The 22096-nt window shown below is 27.9% G+C and overlaps 1 protein-coding gene across 1 annotated transcript in view; it reads right to left on the bottom strand.

Moving 5' to 3' along the window:
• Nucleotides 1-9615: 9615 nt before the first annotated feature.
• Nucleotides 9616-22096, bottom strand: part of LOC142317443 (IQ and AAA domain-containing protein 1-like) — a 54242-nt gene continuing 41761 nt past the window's right edge. Inside the window, exons 14-15 of the mRNA XM_075354010.1 lie at nucleotides 21261-21524; nucleotides 9616-9762 (exon numbers count right to left, since the gene is read on the bottom strand). Coding sequence (XP_075210125.1) covers nucleotides 9616-9762; nucleotides 21261-21524 — 411 coding nt within the window. The remainder of the gene's footprint in view (nucleotides 9763-21260; nucleotides 21525-22096) is intronic.

Here is a 22096-nt window from a genome sequence, read left to right as displayed (position 1 = left end):
TAAGTACATATCGGTTAATCATTGCACGTATTGAGGGTCACTTACAATTAACCAAAAATAATTCGGCTTCGAAAAAAACCATATTATTAAATTTTGTATAAATTACGTGAATATGTTAATAGTTATTAATAATGTCTTTTTTAAATACTTAATAATAACTACGTCAATAAATTGGTTAAAAAACAAAAAAATAAAAATCATATGATTTGAAAGTGCGAGATTTTACAGAGCAGTTTTAGTTCTGAGAAGTTTACAATAATTGTATTTCGTATTGATTTAAATTGTTTTTTAATGTTGCTTGTGTGTTTTGTTGTACTGGGTCACTTATAGGGTGCAAATAAGAAGTGTTATCACTCTCATGAAATTTTTATATTTTTAAATATAAAATTAATATTTAAACCTACATCCGTTGTTTAAATTAAATTTATAAAATAAAGTAATCGTTGTTGTCTAATTTATTGCTGATATATTATTTTATATTTATTACTAATTTACTCTCAAATATTTGATATTTTTTATTGTTTTCTTCAGTATCCTGAACTATTTCGATGAGTTTCCAGGGAATCAATTTATTTTCTTTTAATCAGTGTATAAATTTATTATTTATCAATTATGGATAATGTTAGATTATTAATTTTTTTAACATTTCCATAATTACATGTAATAAATGGTATTAATTTGGTTAGTTCTTCAAGCTTAATGTTATTTTGTTCTTATATATGCTTAGCAGGCACATTATTTGAACGTTTCCTCATAATGAAGTCGGGAAAAGATAAATTGAATATTTTAAGGGGGAAAATGTAAAAAATAAATTATCTGCTTTTGTAAATCCGTTTTCTCAAAGCGATAAATTATTTTTATTATAATTCTCATTTATCAAAAAAATATTTTTCTTATCTGAATATCAGGGTATGAATTATTGAATTAGTATTTTATAAGGTGACCCACCGGGTGAGTCTAGTGGTGAACGCGTCTTGCCAAATCAACTGGTTTGGAAGCCGAGTGTTCCAGCGTTCAAGTCCTAGTAAAGCCAATTATTTTTACACGGATTTGAATAATAGATCGTGGATACCGGTGTTCTTTGATGGTTGGGTTTCAATTAACCACACATCTCAGGAATGGTCGAACTGAGAATGTACAAGACTTACACTTCATTTACACTCATTACATATCATCCTCTGAAGAATTATCTAAACGGTAGTTACCGGAGGCTAAACAGGAAAAATAAAGTATTTTATAAGGTAAAATTGTATTGTTATGAGTTTTTTCAAACATGTAATTTTTTAATATTTTTTTTGACAAAATGTTTTATTAATTATTATATGGTTTTATCTCTTATAAAACAGTTAAGTCGCAGAATATCGTTTTATAATATTTACAGTATTTAATGAATATAATACCGTATAACAAATATTTAAAAAAAAAGCACATACGAATCAGTATAGAATCACGTGTTTTGAAAGAAGAAAAAAAACATTTTTAAAGAAAACAGTTAAAGTTTAAAGGTCTAAGTATAATAAACGCATTGCTAGCATTTCTTTGTCAAGAATAATATACTTCTCAAAGGAATATTTTATTTGCTTTCTTGTTATAATTTAAAACTAAATAAGGTGGACTTTCCGAAAATAATTCTGTTTTGTTAGAAATGTATCTTTTGACAAAAAGTACAAAAAGATATTACCGTAAATTTAATGTAAAAACTGTTCACAGCAACATTTCATGTAATAATTATACTACAAAACTGATTTTATAATAACAAGAAATATGTATGTACTTATATGGCTATATGTAGATCTAAAAACTGGCATTTTCACGCCTTGAAGTAGCGCTGTTCAACTTCCCTTCTTTTACTTTGAATTCCGACTATGTAAATGAAGAATGTGTTGCTTGTCTCATCTTATGTAGAATGTTGTTCGGTATAGTCCTATGATATCCGAGCAGTGTGTTGTGATTGGTTGTTTCTGTTCGTGATTGCCCCGGGCCGCCTGTTTCATGAATAGTACTGATACAGCGACCGCCATGCCATGTCTCTTATCCTTTTTAGTACAGTGTACTCTACAGTAACTAACAACAAAACAAAACACGTCTACCTCTCTGCCCAGTTGTTGTTATTAGTGGAACCAACGACAACTCTCCTACGTACCGATAAAAAAGTCCATTACCCTAAAACTGTCGGTAACCGTAACTTAAATAGTTTTTAGTCAAGCGGTATTTAATATAATAATAATAAATCACGATGTTTAACTTACTTTTAAGTAAAAATTACCAGACAGCACTTTTTAAATCTTATCTATATCGAAATCAAAACACGTATTCAGATTATTTACTCTTTGTTAAAGGATGAAATTTGTTAAGCCTATTCGTTCACGAAGATTTTTTTTAAATTTAACGTGTATGTATCAATTATTATTAAACATGCACTCCTGTCGTGTTTGTTACAAAAAGATGTTTACTAAATATAAAAAAAGTTTAAAAAAGTAACCGACTCTGATTTGAGATCGGTGCTCAGGCTAAGTGTTTTATTTTTGTTAAGCTGAATCATCTTTAAAATCTCTTGATAATTGTTCTAATTTAAAAGTGTTTTAATTTGTTTATACCGTTTCTACTTTTATAACAGCCAGAATTTACTTTCTTTTTTTAATAACAAGCATTATTTTGATAGTTCATATGTCTGCTTTAGTAAAAAAAAAAAAATAGTTTTAATTTATGTTTGTTATGTTTTAATGCGTTTAAGTTTTGTTTTACTATATTTAAGTTTATTTACGTTGGATTAATGACTAAATTTATTTTCAGTCAGATAAAATTTTCTACCAGTTGGGTAATTATATCTATAAGCCGGACAAAGCATTTAATTATGACAATACTACAAACAAAATTCTTCACTTATCCATTGAAGTTCGTAAAGTTAAATTTAAAAAATTATTCTGGTCATGGATTTAAGTATTTTCAAAGCTTAAAAACAAAACTGCTGCTATAACGCATTTAAAATTTTGATAAAATACACTTGTCCATTTTTCTACCGCAGGTAGTATTAATTAATTTTGTAGTTTACATTCTAGTTGAATAAGCATTACCATTTACAACTGTGTACTGAAAATTATGCACTCTATCCGCCGAAGTGTGAAATCCAATATGATATGAACAAATGATTAATTTGCATGTCATAACGTTTAAATACATTCTGTAGAGCGAATGCCTAATATTAGTGGTTTACTACCTGCTATGTACCGATAAGATTAAATTTAAAAAAAGAAGATTTTCATCTGATTACAGAATTGCTATACAATTTGTCAGTGTTGATAATTATAATTTCTTTGTAATTTATTTTTACGAATAATAACCGTAAAATTAATTATTTTATAAATGTGAAAATCATAAAGGGCAAGCGTTGAATTTTCTTTTACTGCGTTCATTTCTCCATATTATTCTTCAGTTTCATCTTAAACAACATTTATTTCTAGATTAGTTTTAAATTTAACGAAATTTTATGCTACTTTATTTTACTTTTTTTAAATTAAAATTTTTAACTAATAATGATGTAAATTACGCCTACAATTTTATTTCCTTTTTTAACACAGAATTTAAATGGATATTTTTAATTAATTTTAGAATTAATCACAATTTAATCATCATTGTTGGCAGTTGTATTTCACGCACAATTCCATCCGTAAAATAAATTAATTATGATGATGAAGAATCTGGGATCATAAAAAGAAACTTCTTTTAATTCTAAAATCGTTAATTTTATAGTTCTTTTTCCACACAGCACCCACCGAATTCTGATTTCAGGTCTGTTAATCAATGAAATAATTTTTTTAAAAACATAAATCGAAGAAACGTATTCAATTTTATCATGTCTCGATTATAAACAATATAAAATATCAGATAAAAAAAGAATTTTGGCACTGAGTTTACAGAACTTATGGATCTAAGAGTTACCTTAAATTACAAACGTTTTTTATGAAAACCTAACATTGACATATCTTTCTTAAACATGGTTGTAATATATTTGATATAAATCGTAGCTAAACCAAAAATAATCTTTGATTTACAACTGCCATAAATAGCATAATGTTAAAATATGAATCCAGAAAATTAATCCAAAATTCTACTGTAACCTTTTTTTTTTCTAGCAAACGTAAAAATTGATTTTGAAACAATAAAATAGAATATATTCTTTACTAATATGCCAGCCTATTTCCATTAATAAAACTTGTCTTCGTTAATAAAACAAAATTGTGTCTTCGACATTGCATGCTGGTGAAAATAATTTTAAATCATTACTGTCCATTAATATATTGCAATTGTAGACTGAAAACTACCAGTATTAAAAGAAAACAAAATGTTGATGACCTGAGTTTAAACTGCGGCTGACCATTCTGTATTTATGTAGGAAATTTATTATTATATTGCTATTAATTATTATTTCTGTATTAATTCGTATAATTAAATATGGAAATTTTTCTTGTAATTAAGTTGGAATGAAAAAGAGTTGTGAGATCATCAGAAAAGTTGATTCTTTTAATTTTTCAGCAACTGCCATGTAATCGGTTATATGGTGCATTTGAAATGTGACCATGATATTGAACAATATAATCCAAAATACATTTTTGTTTGTGTTTTTCATGGTTCCTGAGATTCGTTACGATTTAAAAGTCTGAACAGTAATCTTTTTTCTGTTGAAATTCCAGGCTTAAAAGAAAGATTCTTTGTTTGTATAAACAAAAATGTTTACTTTTTGAAATTACTAAATTTTACGTAACCATTACTTTTTCTATTTTTTTTTTTTTAGTAATTTTATGCAGCTTAAACAAGTTTTTGCCTAAGTTTCTCTTAAATATGTCAGAAAAGTATATTTTTTCCAGAATTTTTGAACTAGAATTTGTTTTTAACATTCAAATAAATTTCACTTGACTGTATTGTTCAAATTTAAAAATTATATAAATTTATCAAATTTATATAAAAACAGTTTCTACTCGTATACGATAAATAGAATTTACAAATAAAGTAAATTTTGCGAAAAGAAAAAGGAATTTTTCTATCTTATCTATTGATTAAATAAAAAATACTCAAAAGCATAAAATCTATTTTAAAATATACTTCAAGGTTAATTGAAATTTACAAATAAAATGATAAACGTACTTTTAAAGAAAAATCCAAAGTTACTTATACGTAAGCTAACTTAATTTAAATATAATTTTATGTATTTCATAGCTCTGCTTTATTCTGAATTAAAATTAATTAATAATTCCACCTCTAAAACGAGAAGGAAAAAGAAGAAGTTTCTAAATTTCTCTTAAATATGTCAGAAAAGTATATTTTTTCCAGAATTTTTGAACTAGAATTTGTTTTTAACATTCAAATAAATTTCACTTGACTGTATTGTTCAAATTAAAAAATTATATAAATTTATCAAATTTATATAAAAACAGTTTCTACTCGTATACGATAAATAGAATTTACAAATAAAGTAAATTTTGCGAAAAGAAAAAGGAATTTTTCTATCTTATCTATTGATTAAATAAAAAATACTCAAAAGCATAAAATCTATTTTAAAATATACTTCAAGGTTAATTGAAATTTACAAATAAAATGATAAACGTACTTTTAAAGAAAAATCCAAAGTTACTTATACGTAAGCTAACTTAATTTAAATATAATTTTATGTATTTCATAGCTCTGCTTTATTCTGAATTAAAATTAATTAATAATTCCACCTCTAAAACGAGAAGGAAAAAGAAGAAGTTTCTAAATTTCTCTTAAATATGTCAGAAAAGTATATTTTTTCCAGAATTTTTGAACTAGAATTTGTTTTTAACATTCAAATAAATTTCACTTGACTGTATTGTTCAAATTTAAAAATTATATAAATTTATCAAATTTATATAAAAACAGTTTCTACTCATATACGATAAATAGAATTTACAAATAAAGTAATACGAAAAGAAAAAGGAATTTTTCTATCTTATCTATTGATTAAATAAAAAATACTCAAAAGCATAAAATCTATTTTAAAATACTTCAAGGTTAATTGAAATTTACAAATAAAATGATAAACGTACTTTTAAAGAAAAATCCAAAGTTACTTATACGTAAGCTAACTTAATTTAAATATAGTCTTATGTATTTCATGGTTCTATTTTATTCTGAATTAAAATTAAGTAATAATTCCACCTCTAAAACGAGAAGGAAAAAGAAGAAAAATATTGTTTATTCAAAAAATGATTTGTGAATGAGGACAGTAGTTGTTCATTCATTAACACCATTCATGTTTCACATAGCTAATTGTTTGTGAATTTGGATTAAAATTTCTAGTTTTCAAGAATTTTTATAAAAATAATAAATAATTGAAATAAGATACAATTTTTATTATCAATTTACATTATACCGGGTTTGTTGTTAATAAAGCCTTAATTATAAAGCAAATATTTTTTTTACATCACTTTTTAATACTGTTTGCATGAAATTTCTTTTTCATTAGAACCGTTGTTGAGAACATTTTTCTGCTATATAAACGAATCTATTGTAACCACTTTTCGTAACTTACATTTCCCTTCAATTTACTCTAAAACTACAGTGCCAGTCAGTTGTAGTTAGTTTAGCAAATCAATTTAATAGTTACCTATTAAATGGTAAATCATTTTAAAACACCAGTAAAATTTTAAACCTAAATAAATTTGATCTTTATATAAATCATTGAATAAATAGTGACTTACTGTAATATGTAACTGAGGTAGAAACGTGTTTTTGATTTGAAAGAATAGCATACAAGCTCACATCGTTCTGTAATACATAGTTCGTTTAATATTCATTATACATAAGGCCAAATTTACTCTATCTCTTTCTCTCTCTCATAAACATACGCGCGCTTACATACTACACCCATATTTGCATTGTATATAATACTGCAAAACGTTAGGATACAATGATGCATCATGTCCGACATGTTAAACCATTCAGGCCAGTTATCTAGCCCGAAGCAATTACATCAGAGGGCTAAAGCAATGCTCCTTTTGTCCGTTTCCCTGGTCACAACATGATGGGCCTAGAAAAGGTTTAATAATAATATACTGTATAATATGAATCAAAGCGGGGAAGAATTTATTTTAACTTAGTATTTCTAAATATTTTTAAAGTAAAATAGAAAAAAAATGCTGTATTATAATAATACTTTACATATGAATTCTCAGCAATTTAAAAGAACATATAGTGACAGTTGCTTTCCTGTATACAGCTATACCTCAAAATTAAAAGCTAATGTTTACTCGTTATCCAAACTACTATTCTATTTCTGGTCATTTATTTCGTTTCCAATAATTTTTGCTTAACAATTTATCTTTCAAAGCACGATTAGAAAAGGTCATTCTTTTTTTTTAAATTTACGAAATTAGTTATTTTTTATAAATCCTGTTATACAAATCTACACCCATATGCTAATGAAGCGTATACGTACAGTATATATATCCACATATCAGCATATATATATTCTGATGAATCTTAAATAAATGTTTAACCAAAATTTTTAGAAAATGTAATACTAAAGTGAAAAAATTGTTTTAATCAGTTTCATTAATGTGGTGTTGATAATTTTTTCTTTTTAATAATGTATATTTTCATATATTTCTTTTAAATTTATTGTACGTTACATAATATGAAACACATGAGTAAAGACATCATATATATAATATACTGTATAGATGTCTAAATGAAATAGATTTCAAAGAAGAAAAAATGAAAACTATTTTCCCTTATCCATTCAGTATTATTCTAGTAATCAGGGAAATTTAATGAAAGAAAACATCACTTCTTGTATGGTAAAAATAATGTTCTAGCCGAATTTCTACCACAACAAATCCAGTCAAGTTTTAGATTTAGCAACAGCTTATTCTGTAAGTAGTACTTATGAGTATTTTCTATCTCTATCCCTCTCTCTTTCTACCTATATACCTGGTCGATGTAGAAAAGACAAAAATAAATTTTACTGAAAGAACATTATTTAAAAAAAATAATATTGCTGATTTTTGTTAGTCTTAAAACTGACATAAGTCGTACACTGCCTTGCTATGTGTTTTTTAAAAATTCAATTCAATATTTGACTGTTGTTAATTTTCAGGTTGATGTTTTGGCTGAAATAGCTGCAATTTGGTGATTCAAATACTTAAATAAGACTGATTTTTGTGTAATATCTGGAAATATCTGAAATCAGGTTTGTATAGATTTCAAATATTGAATCAAAATTATCATTTATTGGAATGAGCATATTTAATGAAACAGTGGTAATTTTAAACGGGATTTTACATTAAATTTATATTAGTAAAAGTTTCATCGATTTAAACAAAATATAGCTTTAATTCTCTTTAGATAAAAAAATCCAATAAAATATTACATTTTTTTCGTATAATAAACTATATACTTTATTCTAGATAAAGATTATTATAAAACTATATTTTAAGAATATTTTATTATTGTTTTTATTTTCAAGTAAATATTTTTTTTCATATTAATTATTCTTTATATAAACAAATATTTTATTCCTCCAGTTAATTTATATTTATGAAATTATTTAACAATGTCTAAAACAATTATTATTCGCATTTTTGCCGTATTATAACATCTCATAAGATCCTGTACTTTACTTTTATAATTTTCATCATAATTCTGATGTAAAAATGACGAATTTGTTTTACTGTATTGCAATAAAAAATAATAATTAAACTTTGTGTTCACTGTTAATGTCAAATCTTTCCATTTCTTATTAGATTTTTACTGAAGTTATCTAAGAAGGTGGTGATTGTTAGTTGTAATCTGAAGTAATAAACAGGGAATGTTTGTTGTCTCTGTTAATTTTTAGTCCTTCCAATTCTGATTAGATAGTTACTGAAGTTATATATGAAAAACGTGATTGTTAGTTGTATTCTGAAATACTGAACAGGAAATAAGTGTTTTCTATGATTAAAAAGTTATTGAATTTAAAAAATAACTTTTTTAATTCATAAAATAAATAACTTAATCTTACTCGTACTTAAAACGTTTTGCTTAAAATAGTGGATTTTGTTTTCGAAAAGTCGTAAAATTATAACGTTAACTTTCGTATTTTTTATAATTAACGTTACTTTTTGTGGAAGATATATAATACAAATAATATGTTTCAAACACAATGACATAAAACAAAATTATTTTTTATTGACATTTAAGTTTACAATTACATAATGAAACATTAACAAAATTATTAAAAGAATAAAAAGTAAAAGAATAGCAATTTTCTTTTATAGTTATGCATTAAAGTAATTTTCTTCGTCCACGTGTCAGCGATGTCAACAAATTGCTTTAATCTTTATGTTATTTATCTTAATTGGTTAATGAAAGGCGATTTAATCCTACCATGATTACAAATTTCAGTTCATTCTAATTGATTAATGTAATTTTTTTCTCGTTACCATTCAGTATTTTTCTGTTCTTCCAAGTAAAATTTTTTTTCTTAAATTTTTATAAAATTTTTGTAATATTAATTGAGGAAAAAATTAATAATTTATAAATAAAAATCTCTATCAAGTAAAATGTGTTTGTAGTGTTCTTAATCGTTCGAAAATACTTTTATTATCTTTTGAAAGAATTTTATTTGTTCTTTGCACTTTTCAATGCCTGTAATTTTCCTCTCAATTCAGCTTCGGCCTCCAGTTTTGTACGCCTGGCTTTAGCTAATGGATAAGCACGTTGATACCAATCGATATGCATCTGATTGGTTTCTGGAGTTATTTTGGCCTGAAAACGTTTTTAAAAATGCACATAACCAATGAAATTAAAAATAAGATTAATTCTACTAGTTTACACTAACGCCAGTAGTTAAAAATATCTGATCTAAAAATTTAACATTCTGATATCTTTTTCCGAACAAAGTTGAAATATTTCTTTTCATTGAGTAACCAGTGTTTGCATTTTTTTTTTCAGAACATTAGCTAACCAAATTAGAGGCCAATACTGAGCTAAGTAAATTCAAATTTATCGAGGCTATCGAATAAATCTACACATAAAAACAAAGAATTTAGATTTTTTTTAGAAAGTACCTTTTTGATAAAACTTAAGGTTACCGAGTATTTCGGGAATTTGATAATTTTGAATGCTGTGCAATTCAAAGCTGTATTTAAAATTGATATTATTGATATTTTACAGATTTCCTTCTAGTTCTTTTTAAATCTTTTTACATAAATTATGAAACTATTTTTATAATTCCTAATAAATTTAATTTCATAGTGTTTAACGGCTAAAATATTAATATTTTGATATGTTTTAGTGTTATGATAAATGAATTATCTACTAAGTTTGATGTAACAGGATTAAATATTTCTATACTCAACCAGTATTTTAACGAAATTAGTTTTGGTGAAAAATTTAAGTTTTTTTTTTCAGAAAGCCTTCTTTTCTAAATTACACTTTAGAAAAGAAATAAATAGTTTAAACATAAAATAAAAAAACACAGATTAACAAAGGAATTGTAAATCTACGGAATCTATGGATGTCAAAGCATAATTATTTGACAACTTTCAGAATTATTTAAATGATTATGAACTAATTTACGTAAAGGTTATTTGTAAAGCTTATAGATAAATAGTATTACAAAAATTAAAATCTAATTCAAAAATAACATTTGTAATTTTATAATTGCAGAGTTTTTAAAAGTGAAAGCGGATTTGGAAATAAAACAAGTCAACTTTACTAAAAATAATAAAATAAATAAATAAAACAAACAACTTTACCAAAAATACAAAACGACTCAAACTCCTTTACCTCATACAGAATTCTAGTAGAAGAAAATTTAATAATTTTTTCCGGTATTTAAAAAAAAGAAATATCAATCTACTTCAGACATAGCTACTCATTCAAATTAAATAGTTTTTCTGACAAAACTAGAAATCGTTATTTCTTTGTTGATACCCAGGAAGTTAAAGTCGTTTTTTAAATATAAAGAGTAAAAATTCAAGCGGTATTAATGAAATTGTGGCCAAAATTTAAAAATACATCGTAGTTTCTATTATTGCCCGTTTTATAGATTTAATTAAGGATAAAAACTTTTTCAGTAACGGATTATTACCATGCTTGAAACGCCTGTTGTTATTTCACCTTAACACAGTTTCAAAACTTACTTTATAAAATTATTAGTCAATCTCTTAATTTTCTATATTTTTTAAGCGATAGAAAAAATTATGGACCTATTCTCTAGTCATATTTCAAATAGAGTAGATAAAACGATTCCATCTGCAATTTGGTTTCATGGGAAAACTTTCTGTTTAGCTCTTACATTTCTACGTTGAAATAATCTACGATGAAATAATCTAGTTATTATGGTTTAGAGGAGCTGGTTACAATTGATTAGTCGTACTTAAACGACGCAAACAGGCAGTTTCATCTATCGATAAAAATACATATATAGAATGAAGATCTTCACTAAAGGTTTCAAATAAAGTCTCAGAAAGAAGTCTCCTCTGTCCTTGATCTTTTTTTTTTGTTATGAAAGAGTGGGTTTCAACAGCTATGATCATTAGTCCGGTGTAAATTGATATCGTATGGAAAGATGCCATTCCTGAACGGGATTCGAACCCAGGATCTCCATCACATGAAATCCCGAGACGTTATCTACTCAGCCACGGAGATCGAGATTTGGACATCTACGTCTAAGATCTTTATCCCTTTTCACATTTGTAAAAAAGAAGATAAAATCACCAGTAAAATCGTCATGTGTAAGGGTATTTAGGGTCCCCTTACATTTTTATGAAAACACAAAAATATATTTAATATCGAGATTTTTAAAAAACAGAATGTATCATATACAGAGTGTAAAAAGCCCTGACATTTACATTCAAAAAATATTAGGACGAAAAGAATAAACACTCTTTCAAATAAAGACTCAAAAAATTTAGACAATGCCATGTAGATTGTGAGAACTCTATGTTCAGGTGCAAAAGCCACGCATATGGGTTTGTCAATTGAACAAACTCTGACTTTCGTGAAAGACGTACTTCAAAACGGTTAGTATACTATTTTTTTTTCTTTGCCATTATCCAAATCAGCAGCGATATCACTTGTTATCCAGGTCTCTTTCTGAGACTTTTATACATTGTACATTCTTCCAGTAGATGAATAACAGTTTATGATTTATCATGTACAATATAGTCAACGCTCCTTGTTTTGCCTATTAGTTTCGCACTGCTCTGCCATTTATATGAAGTAATTTTGACCATATTCAGTTTCGTGTTTAATCTTCTCCATTACTCTATGCGGTTCTGATAATCATTGTTAGACGATTTTTACTCTGCCACTTGAATAGAAATCATGTTCATATTATCAACAATTGTTGCCATTCTGGCGGCTTCGTCTGTTCTTTCATTTACTGAAATATCAGCATGCCCTGAAGTCCGTAAAAAGACACATCGCTATCCCATTCTATTTAATGCATATAAAATGGAGAGGATGTTTGCAATAAGAAATAATTTTTTTTAAATACAGATAAGACTGTTGCTGTGTAGTTCCTTAACAGATCTAATATTGCTAATAACGTGGATAGAACAACGTGGATGTTAACAATGGAATTTCTGTTGTCTGTAGTGCAAAATTTCTAGGTGTTTCATTAGATACAAATTCTCTTGGCACAAACAAATTGTTTTCGTTTGCAACTAAATCAAGCTGCACTGTTTTCCTTTAAAGTGATTAAATTAATTAGGCATTATGCTTGTCTCATCATTCATTTTTTATTTGGCTATGTATATTCCCAATTGAAGTGCAGTAGTGCAGGATATCAAACAGAGGCACTCTTAAAATGTTACGAAGTTATAAAAATTGGCGTTTTTTATTCTCGTTAACATGGGTCAAAACTTTTTATTATTAAAATAATAATTAATACTATCTATTCTGCTAAAGTTTCTACATTGAGTACTGTTTACCTTTTTTATCTTCATTTTTTATCACATGTTGACGCATTTCGGAGCCACTCCATTGTCAAAACTTATTGTACTTTGTACTTATGGATCTTGCAGACTGATAGTCAGTAAATTAAAAAGATCGTTTATCTGTGGTTTATATCTATGAATTGTAAAGTCTGACAAAAAATTGTCAATCTTAGAAAAATTCTACCTCCACTAAATCAGACAATAGAAGTTCTTGGTGTAATTTAACACAATACTTCAACAAACAAAATTTTATTTTCTTCCATTACAATTTTTAATAAATTATTGAACCGTTTAAAAACAATTTTTCACAATTTATATAAAATAAATATTTAAAGATTTTCTTTTTTAACAGAAACAAAATCTACTTTGTAGAGGAGTGTTAAAAAATAATCAGTGCATTTAAAAAAATAAACCTAATTTTCTGCATATTTCTTTAAAGTGTACCAAAAATTTTTATTAAAACCTTTAGAATTTAGATTTATTTCGTAGTTAGATATTTCGTATATTTAGAATCTACATGTTTTCTTTAATGTAATTTTATTTACATATTTGTGTTTAAAATTATTAATATGGACTGGCAAAGAAACCTTACTTGTTTATTGTTTTTATCGAACCGATAAGACAAATATGTGTCAAGTCCTCTACGTCAAAGCCTACGTCAAATTGATGTATACTGTTTTTCATATATTTGCAGGTTGTCATTAAGAGTGCGACAGAAGTGTGGCACAGAAAATACTGCTCTGATCAAGGTTTTATCACGGTTTTCGATCATCCATCCAGGCAAATGGTGGGGCAGATAACATATTACGCTGTATACCTATACGATTTATTCTTACCTTTACTTCTTTTGTGAGAAGAATATAAAAATATTATCACTTCAGTTAATACTAGTAAATAAATTACAGGAAAATACACCCTAACTATTTAATACTTATAAGCAGATATTTTTATGTCATGTCAATTAATTTTTGCGATCGAGTACATTTAATTATAAATAAATATTTTAAACACAAAAATTAAAATTATTACAGTAAAGATTGTAAGATCAGATTCTATTAAACAAGGAATCCAATGTAATATTGCCATTACAAAATGGCAAATCACGCATCAAAAACAGAAAAACTAATTAAAGAATGTGTTTAAATAAAGTAAGCGTAATTGATGAGATATCAGTAAAAATAAATAATTTTAAATATTTTTATAAAGTAGCATTCTCAGAATTTAAATTGGTTTCAACTTGAACATTAATTTAAATAAGATAATAGTAATTGATTATTCTATCTATTGAGGGTGCTGACATTAACAAATTTTTATAGAAGGTGACGTTATTAGAATATTCGGTAATAAATTTTTCTAATCCCTTCTGTTTAAAGTAGGAAAATTAGAGAAGAAAATATAAACTATTGTATTAGACCTAATATTGCATTATACAGTAAGTTGCTGTGCACTGAAATTATAGAAGTGTAATGACAAAACTTTCTTAATTATTACTTTGTATTTTTATTTCCTAATTTTATAGAAACGGATATTACAACTGGAATAGCTTATAAAAGGTGTTGAACTTTCTCCAACATTAATAAAGCACTCCACACATTTCAATTTATTTTTAAACATTTTAACCAGCTGATGTACTGGAATGTCTCGTACGTATGCCGTCATTACGGTTTTTAGTTCATTAATCGTACGTGATCTATTGCGATACAATGCTTGTTTTGCTGCCTTCCCAAAGAAAATAATTTGGGAGAGCCAGATTGAGCGATCGTGCAGGCCAGAAAACCCTCGAAATGATTCATTTAACAAAGACATTTCGTTAAAACGTTATTAACTTCTAAGTTATATGCGCTGTGGCGCCATCTTGTTGGGACCAACCGTGATTGATTTCCACTTCTGTTAACTGAATAATGAAGTTTGTTAAAACAGCACAATAACGATCACTATTAACTGAATTTTCAAAAAAGACTGGACCCACAATGCGCGTTCTACTCATATCAACCCAGACTCCAAATTTCGTTTCGCGTAAAGATTGTTCGTATAATTCATGGAGGTAGTCATATATTTTGTGAATTAATATGCCCTTCCAGGTGATACCACGCTTTATCTGTAAAAGAAACGTAATTGTCGAGATTACGTTCGGTAGTTGGGTCAAGGAAACCCACCGGGTTGGTCTAGTGGTTAACGCGTCTTCCCAAATCAGCTGATTTGAAAGTCGAGAGTTACAGCGTTCGTCCTAGTAAAGCCAGATATTTTTACATGGATTTGAATACTAGATCGTGGATACCGGTGTTCTTTGGTGGTTGGGTTTCAATTAACCACACATCTCAGGAACGGTCGAACTGAGAATGTACAAGACTACACTTCATTTACACTCATACATATCATCCTCATTCATCCTCTGAAGAATTATCTAAACGGTAGTTACCGGAGGCTAAACATAAAAAAGAAAAAGTTTGGTCAAGAAAACCTTTATTGACAATAATTTAACCTTTTGGCATGATTTTTAGGTTTCAGTTCTTGAATACACATTACTTTTTAGGGGAAACATTTCAGTTCTTTTCTTACAGCTTTACATGCGGTAGCTAGTCCGATATATTGCGTTTGCGTTACTATAAACATTGACTTTGATGGACTTTCGGCCATAGCATCCGATATATCAAGCAGCTTCTGTTCGTTTAGTTTAGGTGGTCTTCCACTTCGATCAGCATCTTCAACAGAGCCTGCTGCCCGAAATATTTCGATAAGAGTTCGAATTGCATTGCGGTGAGGAGCTGTAGCGTTTGAAAACGTTCAGAAAACTTGTGCTTCACTAAATCAGTATACTTTTCACCTTCACGAAATACGAATTCAACGGAAAAATATGCGCTCCTGTACTCAAAGAACCATTTCCAAGCTATTGATTCTGATAAAAGAAACGAAACGAAGCACGTTCAATCACTACTCAACAACTAACGTCTTGGTTTATTACTGAGCAACGCCCCAAACCCACAGGGCAACCATCCTAACGCCGAAAGAACAGGCAACACGTAATTCTAACGTATACTGCCCAGAGACTTTCAAAACCTACTGTATATAAAGAGAGTTAATGATATTCGAATTTCTAAAAAAAAACTGAACAAGAATTTTTATAAAGATTATAAATTGTGCCAGGTAATAGTTAAAAAAAATTCGAATTGAAAATCGAATCTTTTCAGTGATTTTATTTTTTCAGTAGCCTATTTTTCCCTAAACTTTCTATCCCTAATCTAATTTGAGATGTTGCTAAGCTTAAAAATATTATGTACTTCTGATCGATTTCGATCTTATTATACTCGTATACCTGACAGTATCAAATATTTAGTGGATAAACACCTCTAAATAACTTACTATAAGCAAATAACTATTAAAGAAGGAAGAACAATTACTTTATACGGAGTAGAAGATCTTTAAGTACATAAATAGAACGTATGAATTATTTTATTTCTTTACCTGAGACCAGTGTACATGTTTATTAAAATATTTAATATATCACCCCAAGTTTAAACAATAATCAATAGGGATACTTGTAGGTGTAATCTAATAATGTAGTATTCAATTTACATGCCTGAAATATAGTAATGAAGTATGATTTCGTTACAGTCTTGATTTCTATTTGCATTTAATTCAAATAAAAGTAACGTTATACGGTTTAGTGAAAGAAATTTAAGAAAAGCTATATTCTTTTCTAAATCTAAATGGTTATGATACGAAAAAAATTTTCTATTCATTTATATTGTTTTCATAATATTTAAATTTCATCGGTTATAATCTAAGTTTATATTTATAACAACTAACAATTACTTATTAAAATTTTACTGCAAATACTACATTCATGAACACGTTTAACACAGAATACATTAAAAATATTAGAAAAATATTTTTTGCGTGCAAAAATTTAGAAACATAACGGTAAGAAGAGACATATTACGCAAAATTATTATTAAGTTTGCAAGTTATTTATTTTTTTTTTTACTTTCAATAATTTTCATTAAAGTAAAATGATTTGAGAATTTTATTCCAAATACACATACAGCAAGTAAATACAACATAGTAATAATCATGTAAAATTTAAAGTAATGTAAACATTATTAGCAATTCTCGCTATAATAAGTCTGGTTAGATTATTTTAAAATGACTATATTTAACTGATATTACTACTATATTATTTACTACAGATCGAATATTTTAAACTTAATTTAAAAAAGATTTTTTGTCTACCGATTAAAACAATTAAAAAAAAGCTGATAACACAGTTACAGGACTTTCCCGTCACGCTGCTAACACACACACACACACACACACACACACACACAAAACTTAATTTAGTACGTCAGCGCTACACCAGCGCGACACTAGTGCTCCTTATGGTGACAGGGGGCACTGTTGACGCAGTATATCCACTTAGCCACTAATTTAGAGCATTTTTTTAGAGTGGGAGTACAATTTTTTTAAATGTTTTTGTTGAAAATATTATTTTTTAATTGTTAACAAATGTGCCTAAGAAAAATAAGATCTTAAGTAAAAGGTCGAGTTACTGAGGGTGACCTTGCTTTACAATCTCGCCCCCTAGACCTTTTAATACTTCATATGAAGAAGTATATTACAATGTTTCATCAAAATCGGTCCAGTAGTTCTTGAAAGGTGATTAACAAACACACATACACAGGTATGTCCGGAAAATTTCCATCCAGTTTTGGGTATTTTGGGTTCCTTAGGTGTCAAGTCAAGATCCGGTGAAAACCGCATATGCCCAAATTAGGACGATTACATTACATTCCCTTCAACAGATATAGGTTTGCTATAGCCCTATATAGGAAAGTGAAAAGAAAATATATTTAACTGGATAACGTAGATCCCATGTTAAGCAATAAAATATATATTTTACTTACCCGTGCAGAAGTATGTACTTCACCTTTCGTTTTAAACTAATGTATTAATAGAGATCATCATACCTGCAACAAAAAATTAAAATTGTATGAATTAATTCGTGTAAACGACAGTATGAAAACCCCACCTAGAAAAATTAAATTATTATCATTCCTGTTCACCACAGGAATTGGCTGTAGAGGGAATATTTAACGCTCAAAGAAGCCTGTTCTACGAGAACGTTTTGCAGTTCTTGAGTTCTGAATGCGTTATAATCATATAAATGGATTAAAGGGATGGTCACACACGGTTTTCGAAAAATAAGTAATTATAAGTGTAGTACAACGGTTTTGTCTTTTATAACGCTACTTGGGATAATGATAATACAATGACGTTGAATAAAATTAAACCGCTTAAATAAAATTAGTTTAAAATAAGATATGAGATAAGCAGAATATAAGCAAACCGAAAAACAATTTAAGAATAAAACCAACAATATTACGTTTCATCTAACTTAATTGTAAAATAAGCAGTTGAAATTCCCATTTAAAATACTGTTATAATATAAAATAAAATAAAAAAAGATAGGGCTAATAATAAAATTGTTTTTATCAAGTTTCATAATAATTTTAACATAACAAAAGTGTTTCCTGAAAGAAAAATTAGTTATATAAAAAATAAAAATAAAAGTTATCCAGATCTACACAATGTAAGAAAATACATCAATTAGTAAGGTAAAACATAAAATGCAAATTAGAGCTATTGTTAATACAAAGGGTTACAAATAAAATCAATTATAATAGAATTCTGATTCACCTGAATTGTTTTACTTATAGAATTATTAGCTCAGATTAATAATTTTATAAAATCTTGGTCAAAGTAGATATTATAGACTAGGAAATATGAACCTTGTATTAGTTTTCTAAACTATAAAATTTTCTTTGCAAAGACTTGGTGATATAAAAAAAATTATTAAATTAAATAAATAATTATTCGCTATTAAACAACGTTCATCGAAGGAAATGTATGTTTTATGAAAGGTTAAAGATTATCTTTAAAGTTAAGGAAAATTTTGGGGTACATAAATTAAAATCGAATAATGTGTTAAACAAAGATAGTACACCTATATATAATACGAAAGGTAAAGTCGATAGATGGGTGGAATATATTAAAGAGTTATAGGGAGGAAATGAATTAAAAAATGGTGTTATAGAGGAAGTTGAGGAGGATGAAATGGGAGAAACAATACTGAGATCTGGATTTAAGAGAGCATTAAAAGATTTAAATGGCAGAAAGGCTCCTGGAGTAGACTGAATACCTGTAGAATTACTGCGCAGTGCAGGTGAGGAAGCGATTGATAGATTATACAAACTGGTGTGTAATATTTATGAAAAAAGGGAATTTCCGTCAGACTTCAAAAAAAGTGTTATAGTAATGATACCAAAGAAAGCAGGGGCAGATAAATGGGAAGAATACAGAACAAGAATTCTATACAGAACAATTGAGAGGAGAGTGGAGGAAGTGTTAGGAGAATACCAATTTGGTTTCAGGAAAAGTATAGGGACAAGGGAAGCAATTTTAGGCCTCAGATTAATAGTAGAAGCAAAATTAAAGAAAAACAAACCAACATACTTGGCGTTTATAGACCTAGAAAAGGCTTTCGATAACGTAGACTGGAATAAAATGTTCAGCATTTTAAAAAAAATTAGGGTTCAAATACAGAGATAGAAGAACAATTGCTAACACGTACAGGAACCAAACAGCAACAGTAACAATTGAAGAACATAAGAAAGAAGCCGTAATAAGAAAGGGAGTCCGACAAGGGTGTTCCCTGTCTCCGTTACTTTTTAATCTTTATATGGAACTAGCAGTTAATGATGTTAAAGAACAATTTAGATTCGGAGTAACAGTACAAGGTGAAAAGATAAAGATGCTACGATTTGCTGATGATATAGTAATTCTAGCCGAGAGTAAAAAGGATTTAGAAGAAACAATGAACGTCATAGATTTAGTCCTACGCAAGAACTATCGCTTGAAAATAAACAAGAACAAAACAAAAGTAATGAAATGTAATAGAAATAACAAAGATGAACCACTGAATGTGAAAATAGGAGGAGAAAAGATTATGGAGGTAGAAGAATTTTGTTATTTGGGAAGTAGAATTACTAAAGATGGACGAAGCAGAAGCGATATAAAATGCCGAATAGCACAAGCTAAACGAGCCTTCAGTAAGAAATATAAGTTGTTTACATCAAAAATTAATTTAAATGTCAGTGAAAGATTTTTGAAAGTATATGTTTGGAGTGTCGCTTTATATGGAAGTGAAACTTGGACAATCGGAGTATCTGAGAAGAAAAGATTAGAAGCTTTTGAAATGCGGTGCTATAGGAGAATGTTAAAAATCAGATGGGTGGATAAAGTGACAAATGAAGAGATATTGCGGCAAATAGATGAAGAAAGTAGCTTTTGGAAAAATATAGTTAAAAGAAGAGACAGACTTATAGGCCACATACTAAGGCATCCTGGGATAGTCGCTTTAATATTGGAAGGACAGGTAGAAGGGAAAAATCGTGTAGGCAGGCCACGTTTGGAATATGTAAAACAAATTGTTAGGGATGTAGGATGTAGAGGGTATACTGAAATGAAACGACTAGCACTAGATAGGGAATCTTGGAGAGCTGCATCAAACCAGTCAAATAACTGAAGATACAGTAAGGAAGTACAGTAAGTCAAAATTAAGGTATACCATTTAAATTTTGACGTTGTTAGTATCAATCTTTCTTCCCGGATCTGAAAACCTATGATCTTACAGTTATCAGTTAAGAATTATTTACGGAGGAGGAACGTTGCTACTAACAACTCTTTTTCATACAAAATTACAGGGAATATTCTGGATTATTCGGTTACTCAACTAATCTACTTAATATATAGATGAAAATTTACTACTAACTTAGCGAATTAATTCAATTATTTTATACACGTAATAATTATTATTGATTAAACGTATGTAGAGTTCAATAATTTCGGGTAGTGCGCATAAATTAGAGCTTAAATATTTCTGGTTACGCAATAATACAACCTACCCATCATATCCTTGTTACCTCTCATTGGGTGAGCAGTGGTTATTTGAATTATACCATACTTTTCTTATACCTTATATATTTACATTCATTTTAAACTTTCTAAAATTCCGCATTGGTGTCGTTATAGAATGACGTACTCTATAAAAGGATAAATTACTAAACTTATGTTTTGTAACATATTTTAATATTACAAATTTTAATTTGAGTAAGTTCTTGTACTGGACGGCAATATCCATTAAATAGCAACACTTTAATTTCTTAAATCGGAAGTAATTTCTTCAGAAATTTAACTTACTGCTTATATTAAAGCTACTAAAATTAATTTTAAAACTGAACGTTTTTCAATAATCTTATGAACCTCTTTTTTATCTAAAAGATAGTCATATATCTCCGTCGGGCTTAGCGGATTATACTTCAACTGGATTATCCTTCTGGGAGTTAGAATTGCTTCCACAGCTTCTTGTATTATTGGAAGAGAATATGATTCAGCCAACCTTGTAAGAACACTAATTGGAAAATCACGGTCAATTCCGTGGTAAGACATCAACTTTTCATCCAGAAACTGGTATATAGTACCGTAATTTACTTTATACACTGGTATCATCTTGTCGTACATTTTTGTCTGAAATAAAAAAAAACACAAATTTCTGAATTCGCACATTAACTTTATTTTTATCAAACACACACACACACACACGCGCGCGCGCGCGCGCGCGCAAGCACACACAGTAAAAGTCGATGTTTATATGTAACAAATAAAGTCGATCATTTGAGTTTCTACTTTTTATTACATTAAAGTGTGACTTCTGCATGTTAGTGCTATTGCTTTTTGCCGTTTCACAAATGTTCATATAGATTTAAAAGTAGTAATAAAAATAATGTCATTTACAGTTACATACTGGTAATGTTTCGTAGTTTACTTAAATTGAATAACTCACTTAATTTTTTACATTTTTGAATGTCATATCTTCTCATTTAATTTTTTCATATTAAACTTTCATTCTTTTTCATTTTATTTTGAACGTAGCTACAATCAGTGACTAAGAATAATTATACAAATTATACGTAAAAAAAGAAAAATATATTACCTAAAATTTACACGAAAGCATGGTGTGTGTGTGAGTGGGTGTGTGTGTGTTTTATAACTACGATGTGCATACTTCATCACTTATATACTAAAGTTTACACGAAAGC

Source organism: Lycorma delicatula, chromosome 1 (assembly GCF_047948215.1).
Source record: "Lycorma delicatula isolate Av1 chromosome 1, ASM4794821v1, whole genome shotgun sequence".
Classification (NCBI taxonomy): Eukaryota; Metazoa; Arthropoda; class Insecta; order Hemiptera; family Fulgoridae; genus Lycorma; species Lycorma delicatula.
This window is presented reverse-complemented; position numbering and strand designations above follow the sequence as displayed.